Raw genomic sequence first — 22,809 nt, 5'->3', positions numbered from 1 at the left:
AATGATTGGAATTAAGCTTATCTCCAAGTTCAGGTGAAGTCATTAGACCCAATATCCTCAGAGAAAAACCTTTGTGTGTTTTGGAATAGTTGCATGACATATGCTTACCCAAGCCAGTTGTTTAACTGAAAATCCAAGGTGGGGGCAAGCCTGGCTGCACTTCTGGGTGCATCTATATACTTCATCTTCCCTTAACCCAGCCTCAGAGATATTCTTGACTCTAGTTCAGGAACTTAACACCAAACCTGGTATCTTAGTCTATTAGGGCTGCCATAAAAAAAATACCACACACTGGTGGCTTAAACAACAGAAATTAATTTTCTCAGTCCTAGAGTCTATTCAAGATCTCCAGTTCAAGATCAAGGTGTCAGCAGGTGTGTTTCTCCTGAGGCCTCTCTTCTTGGCTGTAGACAGCTGCCTTCTTGCTGTGTCCTCACTTGACTTTTTCTCTGCCATCCCCAGTGTGTCTTCCTCTTCTTATAAGGACAGTAGTTATATTGGATCAGGGTCTCATCCTTATGAGCTCTGTGCTGTGCTGTGCTTAGTCACTCAATCATGTTTGACTCTTTGTGACCCCATGGACTGTAGCCCGCCAGGCTCCTCTGTTCATGGAATTCTCCAGGCAAGAATACTGGAGTGGGTTGCCATGTCTTCCTCCAGGGGATCTTCCCAACCCAGGGATCAAACCCAGGTCTCCTGCATTGCAAGCGGATTCTTTACCAGCTAAGCCACCAGAGAAGCCTAAGAATACTGGAGTGGGTAGCCTATCCCTTCTCCAGGGAATCTTAACCAACCCAGGAATTGAATACAGGGTCTCCTGTATTGCAGGCAGATTCTTTTTTTTTTCATTTAAATTTATTTATTTTAATTGGAGGCTAATTACTTTACAACATTATATTGGTTTTGCTATACATCAACATGAATCCGCCACGGGTGTACACGTGTTCCCCATCCTGAACCCCCCTCCCACCTCCCTCCGCATACCATCCCTCTGGGTCATCCCAGTGCACCAGCCCCAAGCTTCCTGTACTCTGCAGGCAGATTCTTTACCAGCTGAGCTTTATGATCTCATTTCACCTTAATTCTTTTTAAAAGGTGCTATCAACAAAAACAATTGCCTTGGTGTTAGGGCTTTGACATGAATTTAAGGGGGAACATAATTCAGTTCATAATGACATTTAAGACCCACCATTATCAGGTTCTGACCCATCAGCCCAATTCACTTCCTGTCACTCTTTATGCTTTCTGATGTATATGTAGTGATGTCATGCAATCCTGCTTTGTTCATTCACTTCCTTCATCCTTCTCTGTCTCCATCTCCATAACCAAATCCTACCTGTCCTTCAGAGCCCTGCCCAATTTCCGTCACTTTTCCCAAAGTAGTTCCAGATAGCTTTACTCCATCCCTGAGAGTGACTCTGTTTCCTTAAGACTCCCCTAATGCTTTCTGTACCTTTTATGGATAGAACTTATTACACTCTACCTTTGTTTTAATAGTTGTCTCGGTACCCACATTATCTCCTTTATTTAATTATATTTTATAGCATCAGCAATGGCAGTCCCTAAAGCATCACACAAAAAAAGAGATTTGAGGGGACTTCCCTGATGGTCCTGTGGTTAAAACTCTGTGCTTCAAATGCTGGGAGTCTGGGTTCCATCCCTGGTCAAGGAACTAGATTTCACATGGCACAACTGAAGATTCTTTCTTTTAACACAGAGCCACCAAATAAGCATTTGTTGACTAAATGACTGAATTAACACACTTCGTCATCAAAGCATATGCTAGTCCTTATTTGAACATCTCTCCATACAGTGGGTCATCTCTGAGTTCGCTTGTTACACATACTCCATGGTAGCTGTGCCCCTGTATGACACCTTGGGAGCAGAAGCTGTCATATACATCATCAACAAGGGTAAAATTTTGCTATTACATTTTAACTTGATTCTTTCTTGATGCGGAGTATTTCCTCATTATTGGTTTTTGTTAACAGACTTATAATGCTGTGATCAGAAAAATGCTCAAGTCTCTCTTGTCCCATAGCACCTAGGATATAATTTAGAGGGAAGTTAGAAAAAGCCCATGAATCGGGGATATACTCAGAAGTTTCAATGAAATGCTTCAAGGTAGCGTAATATGACAATATAGTTTTGGCAGTGAGCTATTTTCACTGGCCACCCTGGATGAAAGGCCATAGAGTGAGTGAATAAATCACTTAATTGACTGTATCACTATGGAACTACTGGTTTAATTTCCTACTCTTGTAAATCGAAATGAGTATAGTTTTCACCAGCATGTACCAATGTCCATGTCCATGGTGAGTCTGTAGACAATATGACTATTGTTAGAGAAACAAATTCAAGTTCAATGGGCAAATAAGAGATATACTAGATGTTACCTTCCATCACAGAACTGGTAGATTAAGTGAGTAGATCCATTGGAACTATAGACTTAATCAGAAAGTTTCCATTTGTGCAAACAAGTATCAAAGCAATTGCTACCATTAAAAACTATAAAATGCTTGTCTGCTAAAATCCTACTTGCCCTCTCCTTCCCCTTGTAATCCCTCCTCCCCATGCCCCTAAACAAAGCAAATGGACAGGACCACATATGTGACCAAGTGTGTTGTCTGTATTCTTAACCTGAAGGAATTTTGTGGCTCCTCTAGAAACTATAAATGGTTGGCAGTGTGCAAGGAAACTAAGTGCTTCTGTTTCAATTAAGTTTATTTTATTATCAATGGAATGTTTCCGATTTTATACATTATAAATCTGGTTTACAAACATAATCTCCTTTAGGGATCCAGTAGTTTTGACATTTTCAAAAATCTTTTCCTCTTTGTGAGAAAATCAGATGCACACCAACACAAGAGGCTGACCTCCGGCTCTCTTTCTGCTTTCAGCTGATATCGCCATGGTAATCTGTGATACACCCCAAAAGGCATTAGTCCTGATCAGTAATGTGGAAAAGGGCCTCGCCCCAGGCCTGAAATTGGTCATCCTCATGGATCCCTTTGAGGATGACCTGAAGAAGAGAGGGGAGAAATGTGGAGTTGAAATCTTATCCCTGTTTGATGCTGAGGTAGGGGACTGAAGCTCAACTGCCAGCCAGAAGGGTGGTCTCACACTGTGGGCAACTTGCAGGACTTCCATACAAGAAAGCAAGTTGATGTCCTCCAGAGGTGGCAGGGGAGGAGTCAATTACACTCATGCTATTAAGCTATGGGAATCATTTCCCCAAGACAACTCAGAAAGCCTGCCAGTGGGGGAGGAAGGTCTGTGGCCAGCAGACAGACTTCCAAGTAGAGAATTTATAAATACAGAAGTAGTTAGAGGGGGGTGATCCTGGAACCAGGCTTCCTGGGTTCACCTTCTAGCTCCACATCCATTAGTTATGTGACCTGGGACCAGTTGCACCACATCTTCTTTTCCCCCTCTGTAACATGAAGATGAAACCATCCCTACTTCACAAAGGAGATTTAAAGAGTTAATGAGAGAACATAAAGTGCTCAGGGCAGTAATATAATGTGCAGTAAGCCTTGAAATGTCAATTATTCATTTTATTTAAAATGATTTAGCAATGGTCCTGGAAGACTGAACCTTGAGAGTCTGATGGGAAGTTTGGACATTTGGGATCTGCCCTCATAAGTTGGTATTATAGAGAACTTATACTCTACCCTGAGGCTTCCATTGTGCCTGAATGTTGGCTTTTGGGCCTGACCTGGGTTGGAATTTGGGTTGTATTCCTGCAGAGGTGTTCACATGCAAAAGGAAAAGAGGACTGTATTTGTCCTAAGACTGTCTATCTCAACTAATGTCTTTCTTGCTTTTCTGTTCATGCAGAATTTAGGCAAAGAGAACTTCAGAAAACCCGTGGTAAGTTTTCTTCTGCCTGATCTTGAGTCTTGCCATCTTCAGCTCTCAAAGCTCACAGTAGACTAAGCCCTTATGCTTCCCTCTCCAGCCTCCTGCACCAGAAGATCTCAGCATCATTTGCTTTACCAGTGGGACCACAGGTCAGTGCCCAGGAAGTTGCCCCACATGCCCCTAGTTGGCCAAAAACGTGGCTTGAGTCACTGACCACTGGTGGGCTGGTAAATATACTTTACAAGCAGCCCTATCCTGAGGGACTTATAATCTAAGACTTCTGAATATGGTTGCCCACTTAGAAAAACCCAAGCATAAGCAAACACATTTCAATGAACAACCAGGAGCAGTTTACATGCTATGGAATGGAAGGGCCTTTAAGATGGCTTTATAAAGTCAACTTCCTCCCCCAGCCTACCACTCTCTCAACATCACTTGAATGGCTTCACTCAATCAAGATAGCCCAGTGGTAGATCTAAACAGATCATTCCGTGTTCTCTTTCTCCCCCTCTATGTAGCTACCTAGCTATTAGAACTCTTAGTAACTTTTAATTTGAACCATAATAATCTAGAAGTCATAGCCATTCCACTGTGCCCCGTTTATAAAGTGATGGCTAGGTAATATTGTTAGATCTGAAGTCTTCAACATGAAAACAGCACAAGGCAGGGTGGGGGCCACTTGGATTCTTTTTTGTTGCAATATGAGACTGCGGCTGTGCCCTGTGTGGTAGCAGTCAGAGTAGCATAATAATGCAGTCAGAGTAGCGTTTCTGGGGGTATCAGTCATTCATAAGCAGAGTCATTTACACCATTCATAAAAAGACCCGGGGACAGAAGAAGTTCTCGGCTCCATGGAACGGAACCAAATGAATGTAGCTTCTCATTTCAATGCCAGAGACAACCTGTTAGTCACTTACTGCATCTTCTCACCTCTTGTTTCCTACAGGTGATCCCAAAGGAGCCATGTTAACCCATGCAAATATTGTTTCCAATGCTTCTGGTTTTCTCAAATGTACGGAGGTCAGTGGTCAATTGAAAACAAGGCCCTCATTAAAATGTAAATCTGTCGTAAGATTTTAATCTTAAAGTGAGAGGAGGCAGAGAGGGAAAAAACTGATTGAAGGCCTGAGTGTGGATGAATACCGGTACATCTTTGTCTGGAGTTTTGCCCTTTTATTTATTTATTAATATATATATATATATATTTTTAATCTGGACCATTTTTAAAGTCTTTATCGAATGTGTTATAGTATTGGTTCTGTTTTATGTTTTGATTTTTGGGGGGCTACAAGGTACATGGGATCTCAGCTCCCTGACCAGGGGGTAGAACTCACACCCTCTGCATTGGAAGGTGAAGTCTTAACCACTGGACCTCTGGGGAAGTCCCATAGAGTTTTGCTCTGTTAGGGTCACTGCAGATCTCCACACTCAATGCAGTTAGAGCAGCCCTTAGATTTACACAGGGCACATCTGCACAGCTGTATGCAGCAGTCCTAGAAAGAAGTGTTTAAATCCTCTTTGGAAGAGGAAATTGACATTAACCCATTGTTGTCTCTTTTCCATTTCCTGATCTCTAGGGTGTTTTTGAGCCCAATCCTGAGGACGTGTCTATATCCTACCTCCCCTTGGCTCATATGTTTGAAAGGATTGTACAGGTAAGATCCTATATTCCTAGCAGGTGTGTGAAAAGAGGGTCCTGACTTGCTAGTCCCACATTTATTCCAAGGGCAGCTCTGCAACATTTGCAGTCTACTATTTAATGTGAGGGCACGGGCAGCAGGGAGTTGTCACAGCTGAGTCCTAATCTTGGCGTCACCCCTAACCTGTTGCAGAGTCTTCCTGTGTGGAGTCTGTCTGTATCCCATGGGGTGAATGCTTGCTCCTGCTTTCACACAGGGTGCCGGCAAATCCTTGGAGCTCATAGCCTGGAGCTTACATCTATCCTGCGCGGGGAGATGAGGCATTGTTTTTTCTTTTCTTTGGGCTAGAGGTTTTGAAAAGATCTAGGCTTAAAGAAAAGGAAGTTCCCCACAGAGGGGCGAAGAAGGAAACTTTGATCCAGATAAGGTGTCCAGAGTGTGTCAGGGGGAGCTGCTGACATGGCACGTGCACTGGAGAAGAGCTGGCCTTCTGTGAGTGGTCATCTAGCTTTTCAGGCTATTCTGAGGCTGGCTTGAGAACCAAAAGCAAAAACACAGGTGTCATTAGGGATGGAAAGTCCCCTCTCTGATCCCTGCTTAAATACCTCTTCAACCAGCTTATCTGTTGGTACATGAAATGCTAAAATGGAAGATTCGGTTCCTTGGGTTAAAGTGCTGATATCTGATTAATATAATATTAATTCTAATCAGTGTGTTTTTCACATTTTCAGTCAGTTCAGTTGCTCAGTTGTGTCCGACTCTTTGTGACCCCATGGACTGCAGCACTCCAGGCTTCCCTGTCCATCACCAACTCCTGGAGCTTGCTCAAACTCATGTCCATCGAGTCCATCCATGTCCATCAAACTCATGATACCATCCAACCATCTCATCCTCTGTCGTCCCCTTCTCCTCCTGTCTTCAATCTTTCCCAGCATCAGGGTCTTTTCCAATGAGTCAGTTCTTCGCATCAGGTGGCCAAAGTATTGGAGCTTCAGTTTCAGCATCAGTCCTTCCAATGAATATTCAGGACTGATTTCCCTTAGGATTGACTTGTTGGATCTCCTTGCAGTCCAAGGGACTCTCAAGAGGCTTCTCCAACACCACGGTTCAAAAGCATCAATTCTTTGGTGCTCAGTTTTCTTTATAGTCCAACTGTCACATCCAAACATGACTACTGGAAAAACCATAGCTTTGACTAGACAGACCTTTGTTGGCAAAGTAATGTCTCTGCTTTTAAATTTGCTATCTAGGTTGGTCATAGCTTTTCTTCCAAGGAGCAAGCATCTTTTAATTTCATGGTTGCAATCACCATCTGCAGTGATTTTGGAGCCCAAAAAAATAAAGTCTCTCTCTCTCACTGTTTCCATTGTTTCCCCATCTATTTGTCATGAAGTGATGGGACCGGATGCCATGATCTTAGTTTTCTGAATGATGAGTTTTAAGCCAACTTTTTCACTCTCTTCTTTTGCTTTCATCAAGAGGCTCTTTAGTTCTTCGCTTTCAGCTGTAAGGGTGGTGTCATCTGTGTATCTGAGGTTATTGATATTTCTCCTGGCAATCTTGATTCCAGCTTGTGTTCCATCCAGCTGGCATTTCATATGATGCACTCTGCATATAAGTTATATAAGCAGGGTGACAATATACAGCCTTGATGTATATTCCGTGAATATACGTGAAAACTTCGGGAGTTTTCACATTTTATCACTTCTGAAATTGAGATGGTCTTAACCACTGTAGGCGTGTTCTAGTTTGAGTGCTTTTTTCTTAGTGCTATGTAATGAACAGGCTCTTAGAAACGATGCCTTAGACACTCACCCAGAGCCATGGGTGGAATAGGGGTGGGCCTGCAGCCTCACAATCTGACTTACCTGTCCTGCCACCTCAGCAGAGGTGAGTGTCATCCTGTCTAGGGAGTAGGGTCTCAGAGTTCTGGGTACATGAAGTGTCAGGGGTGAGGGGGTCCAGAGAAAAGTGTGCATTTTTGTTGCTGTTCAGTCACTAAGTAGTATCTGACTCTTTGAGACCCCATGGACTGCCACCTGCCAGCCTTCCCTGTCCTTCACTGTCTCCCAGAGTTTGCTCAAAATCAAGTCCATTGAGTCGGTGATGCTATCTAGCCATCTCATCCTATGCCACCCCCTTCTCCTTTTGCCTTCAGTCTTCCAGCATCAGGGTGTTTTCCAATGAGTCAACTCTTCACATCAAAGTGCCCATTGGATGTCCTTAATTTTGTCCCAAACAGACCCGACTCAAAGAGGTTCTTTGGCTCTGAGCCCCACGCTCTGGTTTTGCTTTTAGGTCATCGTGTACTCTTGTGGAGCCAAAGTCGGATTCTTCCAAGGAGACATTCGGCTGCTGCCTGACGACATGAGGACCCTGAAGCCCACATTGTTCCCCACAGTGCCTCGACTCCTTAACAAGGTCTATGATAAGGTACTTACCTTGCTTCTGCTGGGCTGGCCCTGAGCTGTGCAGGGCTTTAGGCCTGACTACAGCTCCTAGAGACTCTGTGTTGCTAGGAACTGTGCTCCAGCTCCACCCTCACCCCCACCCCACCAGCATCCACTTACAGCCACACTTACAAATGCGGCCATGAAAAATTGTACAAATGAAACCCCCTTTCCTCTGGATGAGATTACTTGGATGTGATATGGAGAAACAGATTAATTCAGAGACTTGAGGAACCTCTCAAAATTCAGCTGACTTGGAAATTGTTACTCTGGTTCCATAACACCTGCTGGTTAGGGTGCTTCTTGCTGAGGTGCTAAGCCCATGGTAAATATTTCATATACATTCCATCATTTCATTCCTACAAAAACCCAGGAAATCACACCAACATTTATTATCCCTAATTTACAGATGATGAGACTGAACCTTGGAGGTTAAATAGCTTGTCCAGAGTCAGGTCTAATAAGGAGATGAGCCAAAATTTCATGGCCTCATGACAGATTTAGCTGTTATTGATCTCTGCTCTGTTTTTCATTAAGGTTAGGAAAATGGTGATTTTTCTAATCCAAGCATTTCTCTTGCCTTCATTAGCTGAGAGTCTTCCAGGAAGGCACAAATATTTGATTTTTGCCCCCTTTATTTATCAGTCTTGAAAATAATGCACTGGTGCCCCAGTGACCTTCAAAACTGGTCAGTGAAAAATTTTCTTTGTAATATTATGATACTATATAACATACATACATATGATCCTAAATCAAAAGCCCTAACAGGTACAGAATCAGCTGTTTCATCAGTACTCCCGGGTAACTTTGTAGATAGATGCTACCTTTTGGGGACATGCTGTATTAATTGTCAAGGTTTTTTGCTAAGGACAAGGAATTTGGAGGAGCTGGAGCTTTGTGTGTGTGTATGAACTTCACTTCTTTGTTAGCATGAACTTTCATCATTATTCAGCATACCAGTGCATGAATAAGAGTCACTTTCTTTTGATGCTGCTGCTGCTGCTGCTAAGTCACTTCAGTCGTGTCCGGCTCTGTGCGACCCCATACACAGCAGCCCACCAGGCTCCCCCGTCCCTGGGATTCTCCAGGCAAGAACACTGGAGTGGGCTGCCATTGCCTTCTCCGCTTTTGATGCTAGGAAGCGCTATCTCTTGTTTGTTGATGAATGGCTTTGGTGAGTATCCAGTAGGTTTCCAACTAAGAGGAGCTGTCACTCCTCTCACTCCTGCAGGTACAAAATGAAGCCAAGACACCCTTGAAGAAGTTCTTGTTGAACTTAGCTGTTGCCAGTAAATTCCGTGAAGTGAAAAGGGGTATCATCAGACGTGACAGTCTGTGGGACAAGCTCATCTTTGGAAAGATCCAGGTATGCTGGGTAGATCCTGATGGAGCCAGGTATGTGTCTGGGCTGCCCTCAGCTTCAGCATACTTTGCTTTTCCTTTGATGGTCAAGCGTCTCTTTAACTGGAGACCCTTTGGCACTTTCTGCGTTCACTCAGCCTTTTGAGATCTCTCTCAGACAACGTTGTCACTAAAGGGATTTGGCTGAAATACAGAAAGTGGATTTTTCTTAGGTTCTAGCTCTTTCATTCTCTTGGGTGGTCTGTTGAGAGTCCTAAGTAATTTGAAAGATCCAACAATACAAATTACCTGAGGAAATGTAAAAAAAAAAAAAAATGCAGGTCTGGTTCCCGCTGTGGATGGTGGTTACCATAAGAGCCAACCCTTTAAGTTCTTTTCTACAATGATGGACCCTTTCTAAGTGCTGTGTGAATTAATTAGTTTAATCCTTATGACAACACTGGATAAGTAGGCTGTTCTGCCCATTTTGCAATGCAGGAGACTAAAGCCGAGGGAATAGTTTTCAGCGGGTCTTTTGTTTCTATTAAACAGGAAAGCCTGGGTGGGAAGGTTCGGTTCCTGATCACCGGAGCTGCCCCCATCTCACCTCCCATCTTGACGTTCCTCCGGGCAGCACTGGGATGTCTGGTAGGCCAAGTACTTTTTTTTTTAAAAATTTTTATTAGGGTGTAGGTGCTTTACAATGTTGTGTTAGTTTATGCTGTACAGCAAAGTGAATTCGTTATATATATCCATACATCACCTCTTCTTTCCTTCCCATTCAGGCAATAGGCACCTTTTGGGGATGATAGCTAATTTCACTTTTGCACAAGTAAAACTCACTATTTAAATAAAAATGAAAACACAAATGAAAAGTGCCAAGGAGAAAGTCAGCCAGAAACTCAAAGTCAAGAGAAAATATCCTTCCAGTCACTGCTTAATGCATCTGTATACAGAAACCTTGACACAAACAGCATCAATGTTAACAAAACTTTGCCATTTGCAGCAGTGTGAATGGGCTTGGAGGGCATTATGCCAAGTGAAATGAATCAGACAAAGACAAATTCTATGTGACGTCACTTATATGTGGAATCTAAAAAATGCAACAGACTAATGAATGTAATAAAAAAGAATCAGGCTCACAGATACAGAGAACAAAGTCCAAGTGGTGGGTAAGGGCAATTTAGGGGTAGGAGGGTAAGAGGTACAAACAGTTAGGTGCAAAGTGAGTTAGAGGATATTATTATATGGGAAATACATCTGATGTTTTATAATAACGATAAATGGAGTATCATCTTTAAAAAATGACATCCGTGTTCTAATATACTTGTTAAGCAGTGCTCGCCCCGTCCATATTGATCCTAGTCAAATAAACATCATTTTAATGGTTTTGTAATCATTTATTGAATGTACCCAAATAACTAGTCTCCTGTTGATGCGTGTTAAGTCATTTCAGTCGTGTCCAACTCTTGACTCTTAAAGACCCTATGAACTGTAGCCAACCAGCCTCCTCTCTCTATGGGGTTCTTTAGGCAAGAATACTGGACTGGATTGTCATGCCCTCCTCCAGGGGATCTTCCCAACCCAGGGATTGAACCTGTGTTTCTTACATTTCCTGCATTGGCAGGGGGATTCTTTACACTTGTGCTACCTAGGAAACCCAGTTTCCTATTGATAGATATCATTTTTTTTTTTTGCTGTTATAATCAATGAGATGATAAGGATATTTGTGCATATTTATGCAACTATCAATTTAGGATAAATCTTTGCAAGTGGGAATTATTGGGCCAAAGTATATGAGTTTTTTTTACATGTTAATGTTAATGCTCACACTTCCTCAGAAGGGTCTTGTCTTTCTTATACATTCCTGCAAATAAAGCACAAGTCCTGATAGCCCCACCTTCTTGCTAGTGATAGATGTTTTCAGTCATTTAAATCTTAGCCAAATAGATACTTGAAAAATCTTATTACAGCTTTGTTTCTTTTATTAACACCAAATATCTTTTGGGGGGCTCTTTTTTCCCTTGCCTTCATCGCATTGAACATTCACAGATGCATTTAATAGTATTTGTGAGGTTTTGTGTGTTTGGCTGCACTGTGAGGCACGCAGATCTTAGTTCCCCAATCAGGGACTGAACCCAAGACCTCTGCATTGGAAATGCAGAGTCTTAACCACTAGACCACCAGGGAAGTCCCTAAACATCCTTTCTATTGTTTACTGGCACTTGTATTGCTTTCATGAATTACTACATTACCTCCTCATAGAAAAAAGAGCAAAGGAGAGTTTGGTTCTCTTTCACCTTGCTTTCTAAGAATTCGAATAGTAATAAAATCAATCTTTGTTGTGTTACAAGTGTATGTCCTAGTCTCATCTTTTGCGCTGTGTATTGCTAGATAAAAGTTTTAAATGTTTTTGCACTGAGTCACCTTTTTTATGTGGTTTTATAAGAGCTTAGACCTTAGGCTTCCTGACCCAACCCTCAATATTGCATAAAACTGTTTTCACCCAGATTTTCTGGTAACCTTGTGGTTTTGCCTTTTTCAATTAAGTCTCTGCTCCATCTGGAATTTAGTAAAAGGGCTTGAGTACAGATAGTCTCATATTTTCCCCCTCGATGGCTAACTAGTTCATTCTTTCAGCCAACATGCACAGTATGAATGAAGCAAACAGCCTTGTCCTCATCAAGTACCACCTATGTGTATAACTGTCTTCACAACAGATTCTGAATTGATGCCAAGGCCAGAGTTCCTCTTTCTTCCTTTCCTTCCTTTCCCTCAGCTCCTAACACCCATAGATCAGAAGGCCCTATGTCATATCCCTCCCAGAAATGCCTTCCTCTCTTCCAGCAGCTCTGCCTGGGACAGACCCCATCTCCACTTCAGACTGTGCATGTGTTTCCCCCACAGCCCCTCTCCAGTCAAGGTTATCCTTTATACCAGCAGTTGGTCTGTGCTACAGACCAAATCTGGCCTGTTCCCTCTATTTGTAAATAAAGTCTTGGTGGAACACAGCCATACTTATTTATTTATGTATTGTCTACTGCCACTTTGGTGCTATATTGGCAGAGATGAGTCATTGACATAGAGACCAAATGGCTCATACAGTCAAATATATTCACTCTCTGGTCTTATATACAGAAGTTTGCCAACCCCTGTTCTACACCATAGCTATTTCCCTTGAAAGATACTTCTCACTTTCTTTAGCTCCTTCAGTAGCATGCCCTTGCCTAGGTTCAAGTCCAGTTGCCATTGGATTGCATGTCACTTAATGAATAACTCTCTTTTCCCCATCAGCTTGTAGTGCCACATTTCCCGAAGTATAGTATGTTTCCATACTTTGGTCAATTTCTGGACCCTTTTGGTTTTTTAGTGAATCCACAGTTGCAAAGACCCAGCAGCTCAGGCTCTCACGAATCCAAGGTTTTAGGACACTAAGTGTCCTCCAGCTCTCAGACACCTTGCTTTCTTCATGTCTGGCCATAGGGCATGGCCAGCTCCTGCTGTATCTTGAGTAACTCTCAAAGCCCTTCTTTGGTTCACACAGGTGTTTGAAGCTTATGGTCAAACAGAATGCACTGCTGGCTGTACAGTTACATTACCTAGGGATTGGAAATCAGGTAGGTTCTTTGTTTACTGGACAGTGGGTGCAATGGCTGGGTGAACAGTTCTAGATAAACTAGGATTTGGGTGTTTAGATAGCCTCAATACTCTGGATGAATGTGGCAGATCCTAAATCTAAGGGTTGGTCCAGGCTTTTCTATCTCGACTGTCTGGCACTGCCAAATGACTTTTCAGTTTTATTCTTCTAGAGTTAATCCATAAATATCTCTCAAACATGGCTGGAGTTATCACCATTTCCCAGTATCCTGGCTGATTCATTGTGGTGTGTTCTAGGCCACGTTGGAGTCCCCATGGCTTGCAATCATGTGAAGCTGGAAGATGTACCTGATATGAACTACTTTGCCGTGAACAATGAAGGAGAGGCAAGTAGGCTGTGCCCAGCAGTCCTTTTTACATAATCGTGGTGGGGATGTGTGTATCAGAAAAAGCACACACTTGTGAGCAAGTTTGTGTTTGGTTCTTTCGAGAATTTTAGGACTTCAATGTCTTGGAGTCTAACTTTGTCCCCCACAATAGAAATTAAAATCCGGCGCTCTTCATTAGTGTCATTGGTATTAGTCAATCAGTTGTGTCCGACTCTTTGCAACCCCATGGACTGTAGCTCACCAGTCTCCTCTGTCCATGGCATTCTCCAGGCAAGAATACTAGAGTGGATAGCCATTCCCTGCTCCAGGAGATCTTCAATCCCAACCCAGGGATTGAACTCGTGTTCCCCACATTGCAGGCAGATCCTTTACCATCTGACCCACTAGGGAAGCCAGTGTTCCTCATACGTATAGTGGAAGCGTCAAATGAATCAAGGTGGCAGGAAAAAAAAAGATGAAAGGCGGGAGTAGGTGTTTGTAGCAGCCTTTGCTGTTGTCACCATCGCCTCCCAACTTCTGTACAGATCTGCATCAGGGGCCACAACGTGTTCAAAGGATACCTGAAGGAGCCCGAGAAGACACAGGAAACCTTGGACAAGGATGGCTGGCTTCACACAGGAGACATTGGTCGCTGGCTCCCGGTGAGTGTTTCTTCAAAACTTCTGGGTGTCCCTTAACGAGGGAATAGACTTGCTCAAAATGAAAGTCGCTCAGTCATGTCCGACTCTTTGTGACCCCATGGACTGTAGCCTGCCAGGCTCCTCTGTCCATGGAATTCTCCAGGCAAGAATACTGGAGTGGGTTGCCATTCCTGTCTCCAGGGGATCATCCCAACCCAGGGATTGAACCCAAGTCTCCTGCATTGCAGGCAGATTCTTTACCACCATCTGTGCTACCAGGAAAGCCCAAGAATACTGGAGTGGGTACCTTTCTTTCCCTTCTCCAGGGGATCTTCCTGACCCAGGAATCCAATCGGCATCTCCTGCATTGCAGGCAGATTCTTTACCAACTGAGATCCCAGGGAAGCCTGGATACCATGAATGACTTGCTCAAAGACAGGGAAAAATTTGGTGACTTTTCCAAAGAAGTGTAGTAATGTATTTTGTTGTTGTTGTGAGTTTTACTCTTCTTGTGGCAGAAAAAACTCAAGATAACTCCATGGGCCTGTAGTGTTTGCCTTTTATAGGGATACATATTTTTTCCCCCACTTAATATGCAGACACATCAAAATGAGGGGGCAGGATTTCTAAGCCAGGTGTATGCAGAGACTAGTTTTTGCCTCTCAGTGACCTTCACAGCCTCTCTTGGTGAAAGCAGACTGAGACTGTCTTTAAATCATAGCTTGCTGACAAAAAATCAGCAGTAAGTAGTCTCTGTAAACCCCATCTGTTTTCCTAGGAAGAGAGGAAATTCTTGCATAGTAATGATGGTGCCTTAGAATCCCTGAAGGGAATTTTCATGAGCTTTCCTCTCTGGAAAGTTTTTGTCTCTTATGTGCTGGGGGAGTGGGAACGTAACCAGATTTAAAACCCCCTTCTTGCTCAATATTCTCAAGATTTAAGTGATATTCAAGGAATGTTTGACAACAAAATCTCCAAGAACACTGGTCCTAATAATGTATTTTATAGATTTGGGTATTATGGTAACATGTCTGTGTCTGTATAGTAAGAGTTCTCAGGTCTAATAAGCCCAAAGTATAGGCAATAGATGTGTTTTCACACTAGAATTATAAAGGGCTGAGCTTTATTCATCACTTTCAGATAATGTCTGTTAGGCTGAGCTGGTGGTTAATTTCTGGAGTTGGCCTTGCTGATGGTTCCAGGATTGGTTCAGTCTATTGCCCTATTTCGGGTGTGATCATGTGGACCGTATTTGCCACTTGTTCCAGTTCTACAATTCAAATCCCTAAAAACCTATGCTCCTCAAATCAATTAGCCCAGAGATAGAACCTGCAAGTGACCTCTGGTGGCTGGTCAGAGAGCTCTCCCTGGCTGTTCCTGTCCTAACAAGCGCAATTACTGACTTGTTTGATTAGCAGTGGCACAGTGGAGCTGTACAGACTGCTCCTGGATTTAAAAGCGATAGAGAAAAGGGAGACAAGGAGGGGAAGATCATTCTAAAGTCTAAATAAAAGATAACACCTTCCCTGTTCCCAAGAGTGCTGGAATGAAGTAATTGGAAATTAAGTTACTGGAAATTAAGAGCTGCAAAATTTCTTTTTTGGATGAGGCAACCATGTGCATAATCCCAGTGGGTCCAGGGGACTTTTTCTGAGGCTGCCCACTGACTCTTCACAGACACAGTATAGACAGGTTTTGTGGAAGGCTGCATCCCTCCCCTTTCCCCAAAGCCAAAAAGAGAAATGAAAGATTGTCCAAAAGTCAATGGAGAGGTCAAGTTTTAAAGGGAAGATTAAAAACAAAAAAAGGAAGATTACCTCTGATTTCACCTTGCTCTTCACTGACATCCCTCAATAGGCTCAGAAACACTGATGCTGTTGTCTTTCTGTCTGCTGCAGAACGGAACTCTGAAGATCATCGACCGAAAAAAGAACATTTTCAAGCTGGCCCAAGGAGAATACATTGCTCCAGAGAAGATAGAAACTGTCTACATCAGGAGTAGTCTGGTGTCGCAGATTTTTGTACATGGGGAAAGCTTACAGGTAACATACATTTCTTAACAATCACCAGTTTTATAAACACTGTGCTTAAACTTGGCTTCTTGGGAGTGCGGGAGGATTGATATGCAGAGGTCAGAGTTGCTTTAAGCTTAATATTGAGCACCATTTCTTTTTGAACAATCACATTTGAATGGAACATTTTTGTAGAGATGTTAAGTGGGAAAATGAGATTAGAGTTCCATGAGGGTTTGAAATATATTTTGAGAAAATAGTAGGATTCCGTTCAGTTCAGTTGCTCAGTCATGTCCTACTCTTTGTGACCCCATGGACTGCAGCACACCAGGCTTCCCTGTCCTTCACCAACTCCCAGAGCTTGCTCAAACTCATGTCCATCGAGTCGGTGATGCCATCCAACCATCTCATTCTCTGTCGTCCCCTTCTCCTCGCCTTCAATCTTTCCCAGCATCAGGGTCTTTTTCAGGGAGTCAGATATTCGCATCAGGGAGCTTCAGCTTCAGCATCAGTCCTTCCAATGAATATTCAGGACTGATTTTCTTTAGGATGGACTGTTTTGATCTTGCTGTCCAAGGGACTCCAGCCCTGAATGTCAGGCTTGGGAACCATCATATATTAGGGAGATGTAACGCTGCCTTCTTTGCCCCACTAGGGGGCAGTGCTGCGCTAGTTCACATGCCTTTATTTCCTTTCCAGTCATTCCTAGTGGGAGTGGTGGTTCCTGACCCAGATGCACTTCCCCCATTTGCAGCCAAGATTGGGGTAAAGGGCTCTATTGAAGAACTGTGTCAAAACCAAGTAAGTCTCAGTAAGGAAAGCCTATGCACACCCATGGGCCCATCATGGGAGGGGGATTCCCTGTTCTCCCACCCTTCAACTTGGGCACCCACGGTTTCCCGGAACCTCCTCGCTGGAAGAACAGACTCTTGCTGTGTCTGTACTGGCTGGTTTTATTAGACTGGAAGATGGGATGTGGAGTTTAAAAATAACTACCAAAATCACTATTCTTTTTATAGTAAGATGTGCATTGTGAAAAAATTAATTGGAAAATGAGGAATTAAATAATGCCATCCAGAGAAAACCCCTGTTACCATTTAGGTTTGCTTTTTCTTCTCATTATTTTCTTTGAGCAACATTTAGATATCACACGTTCTTGCGCATACCCCTACATCCTGCTTTTATCCTGATGAGTTTAGTTGGTGTTTTGAATTGGTTCCTGCTCAGCCTTTTCTTTAGGCTCTTTTTCAACAGCCAGTCTCTAAGCTATGTTTTATATTCCTAGACTATAAAGAAAGCCATATTAGAAGACATGCATAAAATTGGGATAGACGGTGGCCTTAAATCCTTTGAACAGGTATGTATTACTCATGTTATCCTGCCCTCTCAAGTCACACTAGAAAGTGTTCAAGTTTGCATTTATAATGGGGTCAAGAAGTTCAGTTTCCAAGGAACTGACCTCAGTGGTACTGTTAACCCATTGACGACAAATGGCAGTGACTTTTGCATTCATTTTTGTAGTCCCTCTACGCTGTTCATTATTCATTCTCCTTCTCTACTCATGTCTTTCCCAAATTATTAGTGTGAGAATGGGCATATGTTACTATTCTCCTAACCCTCCCACGTCATCATGCCACTTCTGTAAGAGAAAAGATTCTTCGAGTTTCCTCGCGTAGCATTTATTTTTCATGTAGTTTTGACCGAGCTGGGTCTCTGTTGCTGTGTGGGCTTCCTCTAGTTGCGGCGAGTGGGCTACTCCCAAGTTGTGGTGGATAGACTTTCCACTGTGGAGGCGGCCCCTCTCGTTGTGCGGCACTGGCTTTCGGGCACACAGGCTCCAGTAGCTGTGGCATGTGGATTCAGCGGTCACGGAAACAGGCTTAGTTGCTCCACCGCATATGGAATCTTCCCAGACCAGGGATGGAACCCGTGTCCCCTGCATTGGCAGGCAGATTCTTAACCACTGGACCACCAGGGAAGTCCCACATAGCATTTAGAAGGGTTCCGCAGAACAGCCCGGATCACTAATAAATGTGTGTACGTGTGTACCTCTTCCAGGTCAAATGCATCCATCTACATCCAGAGCCATTTTCCATTGAAAATGGACTCTTGACACCAACCTTGAAAGCAAAGCGGGGAGACCTTGCCAAGCACTTTGGAACTCAAATCAAGAGTCTGTATGAGAACACCCAGGAGTAGGTTAAGGTACTTACAGCTGCAAGGGGCCCATAAGTATCCTGCCTTGTAGGAATGTGGATTTAAAACTAATCTTACGTTCATTTTCTTTTTGTCTTTCCTCCTGTTTTACCTACTAAATTATAAAACCATAATTTTGGGGCTTTTAAAAAATATTCAGTTAGAGATTATTTAGTTCAAACTTAGCCTTGAACTAAATAACTCTTGTCTTTCCCATCTTAAACGTTGCTTAGATGACATCTTAGGTGTTAGGACTGCTTTTATCAAGACACCTTCCTTCAAGGTCCATCCGTACAGAATCTTTGTTCCTGCCTTGTGAAATCCAGCCTTTATAAGTGATAACGTTCAGGGGCCAAAGTGACCCATTGAGACTTCTTCCTTGTTTTATAGTTAACTTAACTCATTGGTGGTCTCAATATTTAGAGTTTCCAATGTTCAAATTAAGAGACCTTTAAGTTCTGAGGAACTTAAGAACATAGTTTCTAACTATTTCATAAAACCCCTAAAATTAAGTAGAGTTTTAAGCTATAACAATATTAATCATGTTTATGAGACAGATTTCTTCTATGTCCTTCTGTGTTCACTAAAGTCTGTGTCCAAAAGGGAAGAATTTGATCCCACTGAGCATTTCCTAAAGTCTCTAGTTTGGGAGAATGTAAAACTGGGCCTCTGACACTGTGCCCAAAAAGAATGTTCTGAGGGTGTTTTCCACAGTATACCTGGTGACCGAATCTATTCCCAACAGTTTGCTGCTGAGCTGGAAGCTGTGGGTAAAGGAGCTGAAACCCACGTCAAGTGCAGCTTTCCAGTAAATGAAGGAAGCACTGAGTAGCAACCTCCCGAACTGGGAATGAAGGCATGAAGCCTGCACGGCAGCCATATCTCCTGGGAAGGAATCGACTGATCTTTCATCCCGACTCCACTTCCTGCTGTACCTTACCCGCCTTCAACACGTACTGATATCGTCTGAAAATACAAGGTGTTAAGAATAAACTATTGCAGAGAACTGAATTTGTGGTGTGTTTCCTCGTGGATCATGAAGAGAGTCAGCCTTAGACAAGGGTTCCTTGACAATCACGGAAGCTAGTGGCTCTCAAACTTGGCTATGCACTAGAATTACCTGGGAGTTTAAAAAGATACCAATGCCTGTGTGACACTTCATGGATTCTGGTTAACCTGGCCAGGGGTACAGTGTGGGCAATGGGATTTTTTTAAAGGTCCCTAGGTGATTCTAGAACGTCACCATGTTTGATAGCTACTGAAGGAAATGACCTTGAGGATCAGGCCTTCTATCCAACAGCTGTGAATAAAAACATACCAGTCAAAGCCTGACTCCAGCTGAGCACAGTTGGTGCTCTTTCTCCTTTATCATTCATGTAGTCTTGAAGAGTGTTCCTTTCTGGTCTTTCTAGACCCTGAGCCCAGAAGAGCTATCCTGGGATACTGAGACAGAAGGGAAGGCAGGAATGAGCTTCCCTGCATGTCCTAGCTCCTGCTGTCTCCTTGACCTCCTTTCCCACTACCCCCTCAGTCATTCCAGCTAAACCCACACTAGCTGCCTTCCTGTCCTCAGACATGCCAGGCACATTCTAGCCTGTTGTTCTGCCTAAAGTGCAGACGCTCCCAGAGACACACGACTTGTCCCCTCATATGCTTTAAATGTCACCTCTATCAGACTGTCCCACCTGCTTTCTTCATAATACACGATTCCAGCTGACATATATTTTACTATCCGTCTACCTCCCTAGTCCTCACTGGAGTGGGTCAGAGTCCTCTTTCATTCATTGCTGAATCCCCAAGTGCCCTTCTGTTAGTGTTCACAAGCCAACCCCCCAATCTCAAGTTCTCTACCTTGGAAAGAATTACTCTTTGAACAGGTGACTACTGTAATTCTACTCTTGTGTTTAAAAGAGCCTGACTTTAAGCCTCCAAGTCCACCAGCCTAGAACCAAATACTCACATCAGCTTCAGGCTTGGAGCAATTCAAGCGAACATGAGCAGACATGACTAGGTTGAACGTCTCCTAGACAGCAGCCAAGATGGTATAATATAGAAAGACCCTGAGCTTACCTCTTGTGGGCACACCAAAATCACAACTATCCGCAGAACAACCATTGATGAAAAAACTGGAACCTACCAAAGAAGATCTTCTACAACCAAAGACATAAAGAAGGAACCACAGTGAGACTGGGCTGTAAGGGCAGACTCGTAAGGGCAGATGTAATCAAATCCCATACCCCTTGGCTGGGCGATCCTCAAACTGGAGAATAATTATATAGCAGAGGTTCTCCTACAAGAGAGAGTCCTGAGCCCCATGTAAGGCTCCTCAGCCCAGGGATCTGGCATCAGAAAGACAAGCCCCAGAAAACTGGGGGAAATACAGGCTTCACTTTTCAAGAGTACACACAAAATTTCATGTGCACTGGGACCCAGGGCAAAAGCAGTAATTTGATAGGAGCCTGGGCTACATCTACCTGCTGGTTTTGATAAGTCTCCTGGAGGGGCAAAAGGCGGCTGGCTGTGGCTCACCCTGGGGACACAGACACTGGAGGCAGACATAATAGGGAACATTCAACCACGTGAACACTCCTGGTGGCTGCCATATTGGCTCATCTGCACCAAGACTTGGCCCCACCCAACAACCTGAAGGCTCCAGTGCTGGGATGCCTCAAGCCAAACAACTAACTGGGGAGATAACAGCCATACCCATCAGGAGACAGGCTTCCTAAAGACTAAAGGGCCCACAGTCCTGTCCTGACATGCCCCTAGGCACAGCCTAGTCCACCATGGGGTCAAAGTCCATCTCCACCCACCAGTGAGGAGATAATAGCTAAAAACTTTCCTAATCTGAGAAAAGAATCAATCAGCCAAGTCCAAAAGCACATAGAGTCCCATACAGGGTTAACTCAAAGAGGAACACACCAAGACTCTGTGCCATCAAAATGACACAAATTCAAGATAAAAAGAGAATACTAAAAGCAGCAAGGGAAAAGCAACAAATAATACACACGGGAACTCCCATACACTACAAAGCTACAGTAATCAAACCAGCATGGTACTGCTACGCAGAGAGAGATTAACAGAGCAGGACAGAAGTCCAGAAATAAGCTCATACACACCTATGGTCAATTAATCTATGACAAAGGAGGCAAGACTATGCAATGGAGAAAAGACAGTCTTTTCAGTAAGTGGTGACGGGAAAACTGAACAGCTTACATGTAAAAGAATGCAATTAGAACATTCTTAAATACCAGGTACAAAATTAAAGTCAAAATGGATCAAAAGACCTAAATGTAGGACTGGATCCTATAAAACTCCTTGAGGAAAACAGAACACTCGATATAGATCACAGCAATACTGTTTTGAATCCATCTTCTAGAGTGAGTAATGGAAAGAAGAACAAAAATAAACAAGTGGGATCCAATTAAACTTAAAACCTTTTGCACAGCAAAGGAAACCATAAACAAAACGAAAAGACAATCTGAAAAATGGGAGGAAATATTTGCAAAGGATACAAACTAAAAGGGATTAATTTCCCAAATACACAAACAGCTTAAAATTAACCCAATCAGAAAACGGCAGAAGACCTGAACAGACACTTCTCCATACAGATGGCCAACAGGCACATGAAAAGACGCTCAACACTGCTAATTATCAGGGAAATGGGAATCAAAACTTCAGTGAGGTATTTCCTCACATATATCAGAATGGCCACCATCAAAAAGTCTACAAATAATAAATGCTGCAGGTGCGGGAAAAAAGGAACCCTCCTACATTGCTGGTGGAAATTGTTATAGCCACTACAGAAAACAGTATGGAGATTTCTTAAAAAACTAAGTTACCACATGATCCAGCAACCCCACTCCTGGACATATACCTGCAAAAGTTGAAAACTCTAATTTGAAAAGATACACGCATCCCCATGCTCATAGCACCACTATTTACAACAGCCAAAACACAGAAGCAACCTAAATGTCCATGAATGGGTACAGATGTGGAATGAAGAGTGGAGTATCACCCAGCCATAAGAAGACTGAAATAAGGCCATCTGCAGCAAGATGGAGGGACCTAGCGATTGTCATGTAAGTGAAGTAAGTCAGATAGAGAATGATAAACACTACATGGTATTACTTACATGTGGAATCTAAAAGTGATACAAACGAACTTATTTACAAAACAGAAATAGACTCACACACATAGAAAACAAACTTATGGTGACCAAAGGGGAAAAGAGGCAGGGAGGGATAAAGAGAGATATGGGAGATGTTATAGACATACACTAGGGCGTCCCTGCTGGTTCAGCAGTGAAGAATCCACCTATAATACAAGAGACATGGGTTGGATTCCTGGGTCAGGGAGATCCCCTGGAGGAGGGCATGGGAACCCACTCCAATGTTCTGGCTTGGAGAATCCCACAGACAGCGGAGCCTGGTAAGCTACAGTACACTGGGTCACAAAAGAGGTTGCCACAAACATGCATAGATACACACTACCGTATATAAAACAGATAAGTGAGAACCTACTGTTTGTACACCACAGAGAACTATATTCAAGATCCTGTCATAACCTGTAATGGAAAAGAATCTGAAAAAGAATATATGTGTGTGTGTATACATACCTGGATCATTGCTATACACCTGTAACACTGTCAATCAATTATACTTCAATTAAAAAAAAAAGTCTACTAGAATATTATGATC

At 43.0% G+C, this 22,809-nt stretch overlaps 1 protein-coding gene across 6 annotated transcripts in view; it reads left to right on the top strand.

Annotated features, from left to right (window-relative positions):
* Positions 1-19,120, top strand: part of ACSL5 (acyl-CoA synthetase long-chain family member 5) — a 51,280-nt gene extending 32,160 nt beyond the window's left edge. For all 6 annotated transcript variants that reach the window (XM_010859328.1, XM_010859330.1, XM_010859329.1 and 3 more), the window contains 17 exons: positions 1,814-1,913; positions 2,901-3,079; positions 3,841-3,873; positions 3,962-4,013; positions 4,811-4,884; positions 5,442-5,519; positions 7,803-7,937; positions 9,186-9,320; positions 9,848-9,943; positions 12,840-12,912; positions 13,190-13,278; positions 13,806-13,922; positions 15,800-15,943; positions 16,613-16,714; positions 17,199-17,270; positions 17,972-18,118; positions 18,855-19,120. In XM_010859328.1, coding sequence (XP_010857630.1) covers positions 1,814-1,913; positions 2,901-3,079; positions 3,841-3,873; positions 3,962-4,013; positions 4,811-4,884; positions 5,442-5,519; positions 7,803-7,937; positions 9,186-9,320; positions 9,848-9,943; positions 12,840-12,912; positions 13,190-13,278; positions 13,806-13,922; positions 15,800-15,943; positions 16,613-16,714; positions 17,199-17,270; positions 17,972-18,112 — 1,620 coding nt within the window. In that variant the 3' untranslated portion in view covers positions 18,113-18,118; positions 18,855-19,120. The remainder of the gene's footprint in view (positions 1-1,813; positions 1,914-2,900; positions 3,080-3,840; positions 3,874-3,961; positions 4,014-4,810; positions 4,885-5,441; positions 5,520-7,802; positions 7,938-9,185; positions 9,321-9,847; positions 9,944-12,839; positions 12,913-13,189; positions 13,279-13,805; positions 13,923-15,799; positions 15,944-16,612; positions 16,715-17,198; positions 17,271-17,971; positions 18,119-18,854) is intronic.
* The last annotated feature ends 3,689 nt before the right edge of the window (positions 19,121-22,809 follow it).

The sequence above is a fragment of the Bison bison genome, unplaced genomic scaffold (genome assembly GCF_000754665.1).
Source record: "Bison bison bison isolate TAMUID 2011002044 unplaced genomic scaffold, Bison_UMD1.0 scf7180017864456, whole genome shotgun sequence".
NCBI classification, from domain to species: Eukaryota; Metazoa; Chordata; class Mammalia; order Artiodactyla; family Bovidae; genus Bison; species Bison bison.
Note: the sequence above shows the minus strand (reverse complement) of the source record. Positions and strands in the feature narration are given on the sequence as shown.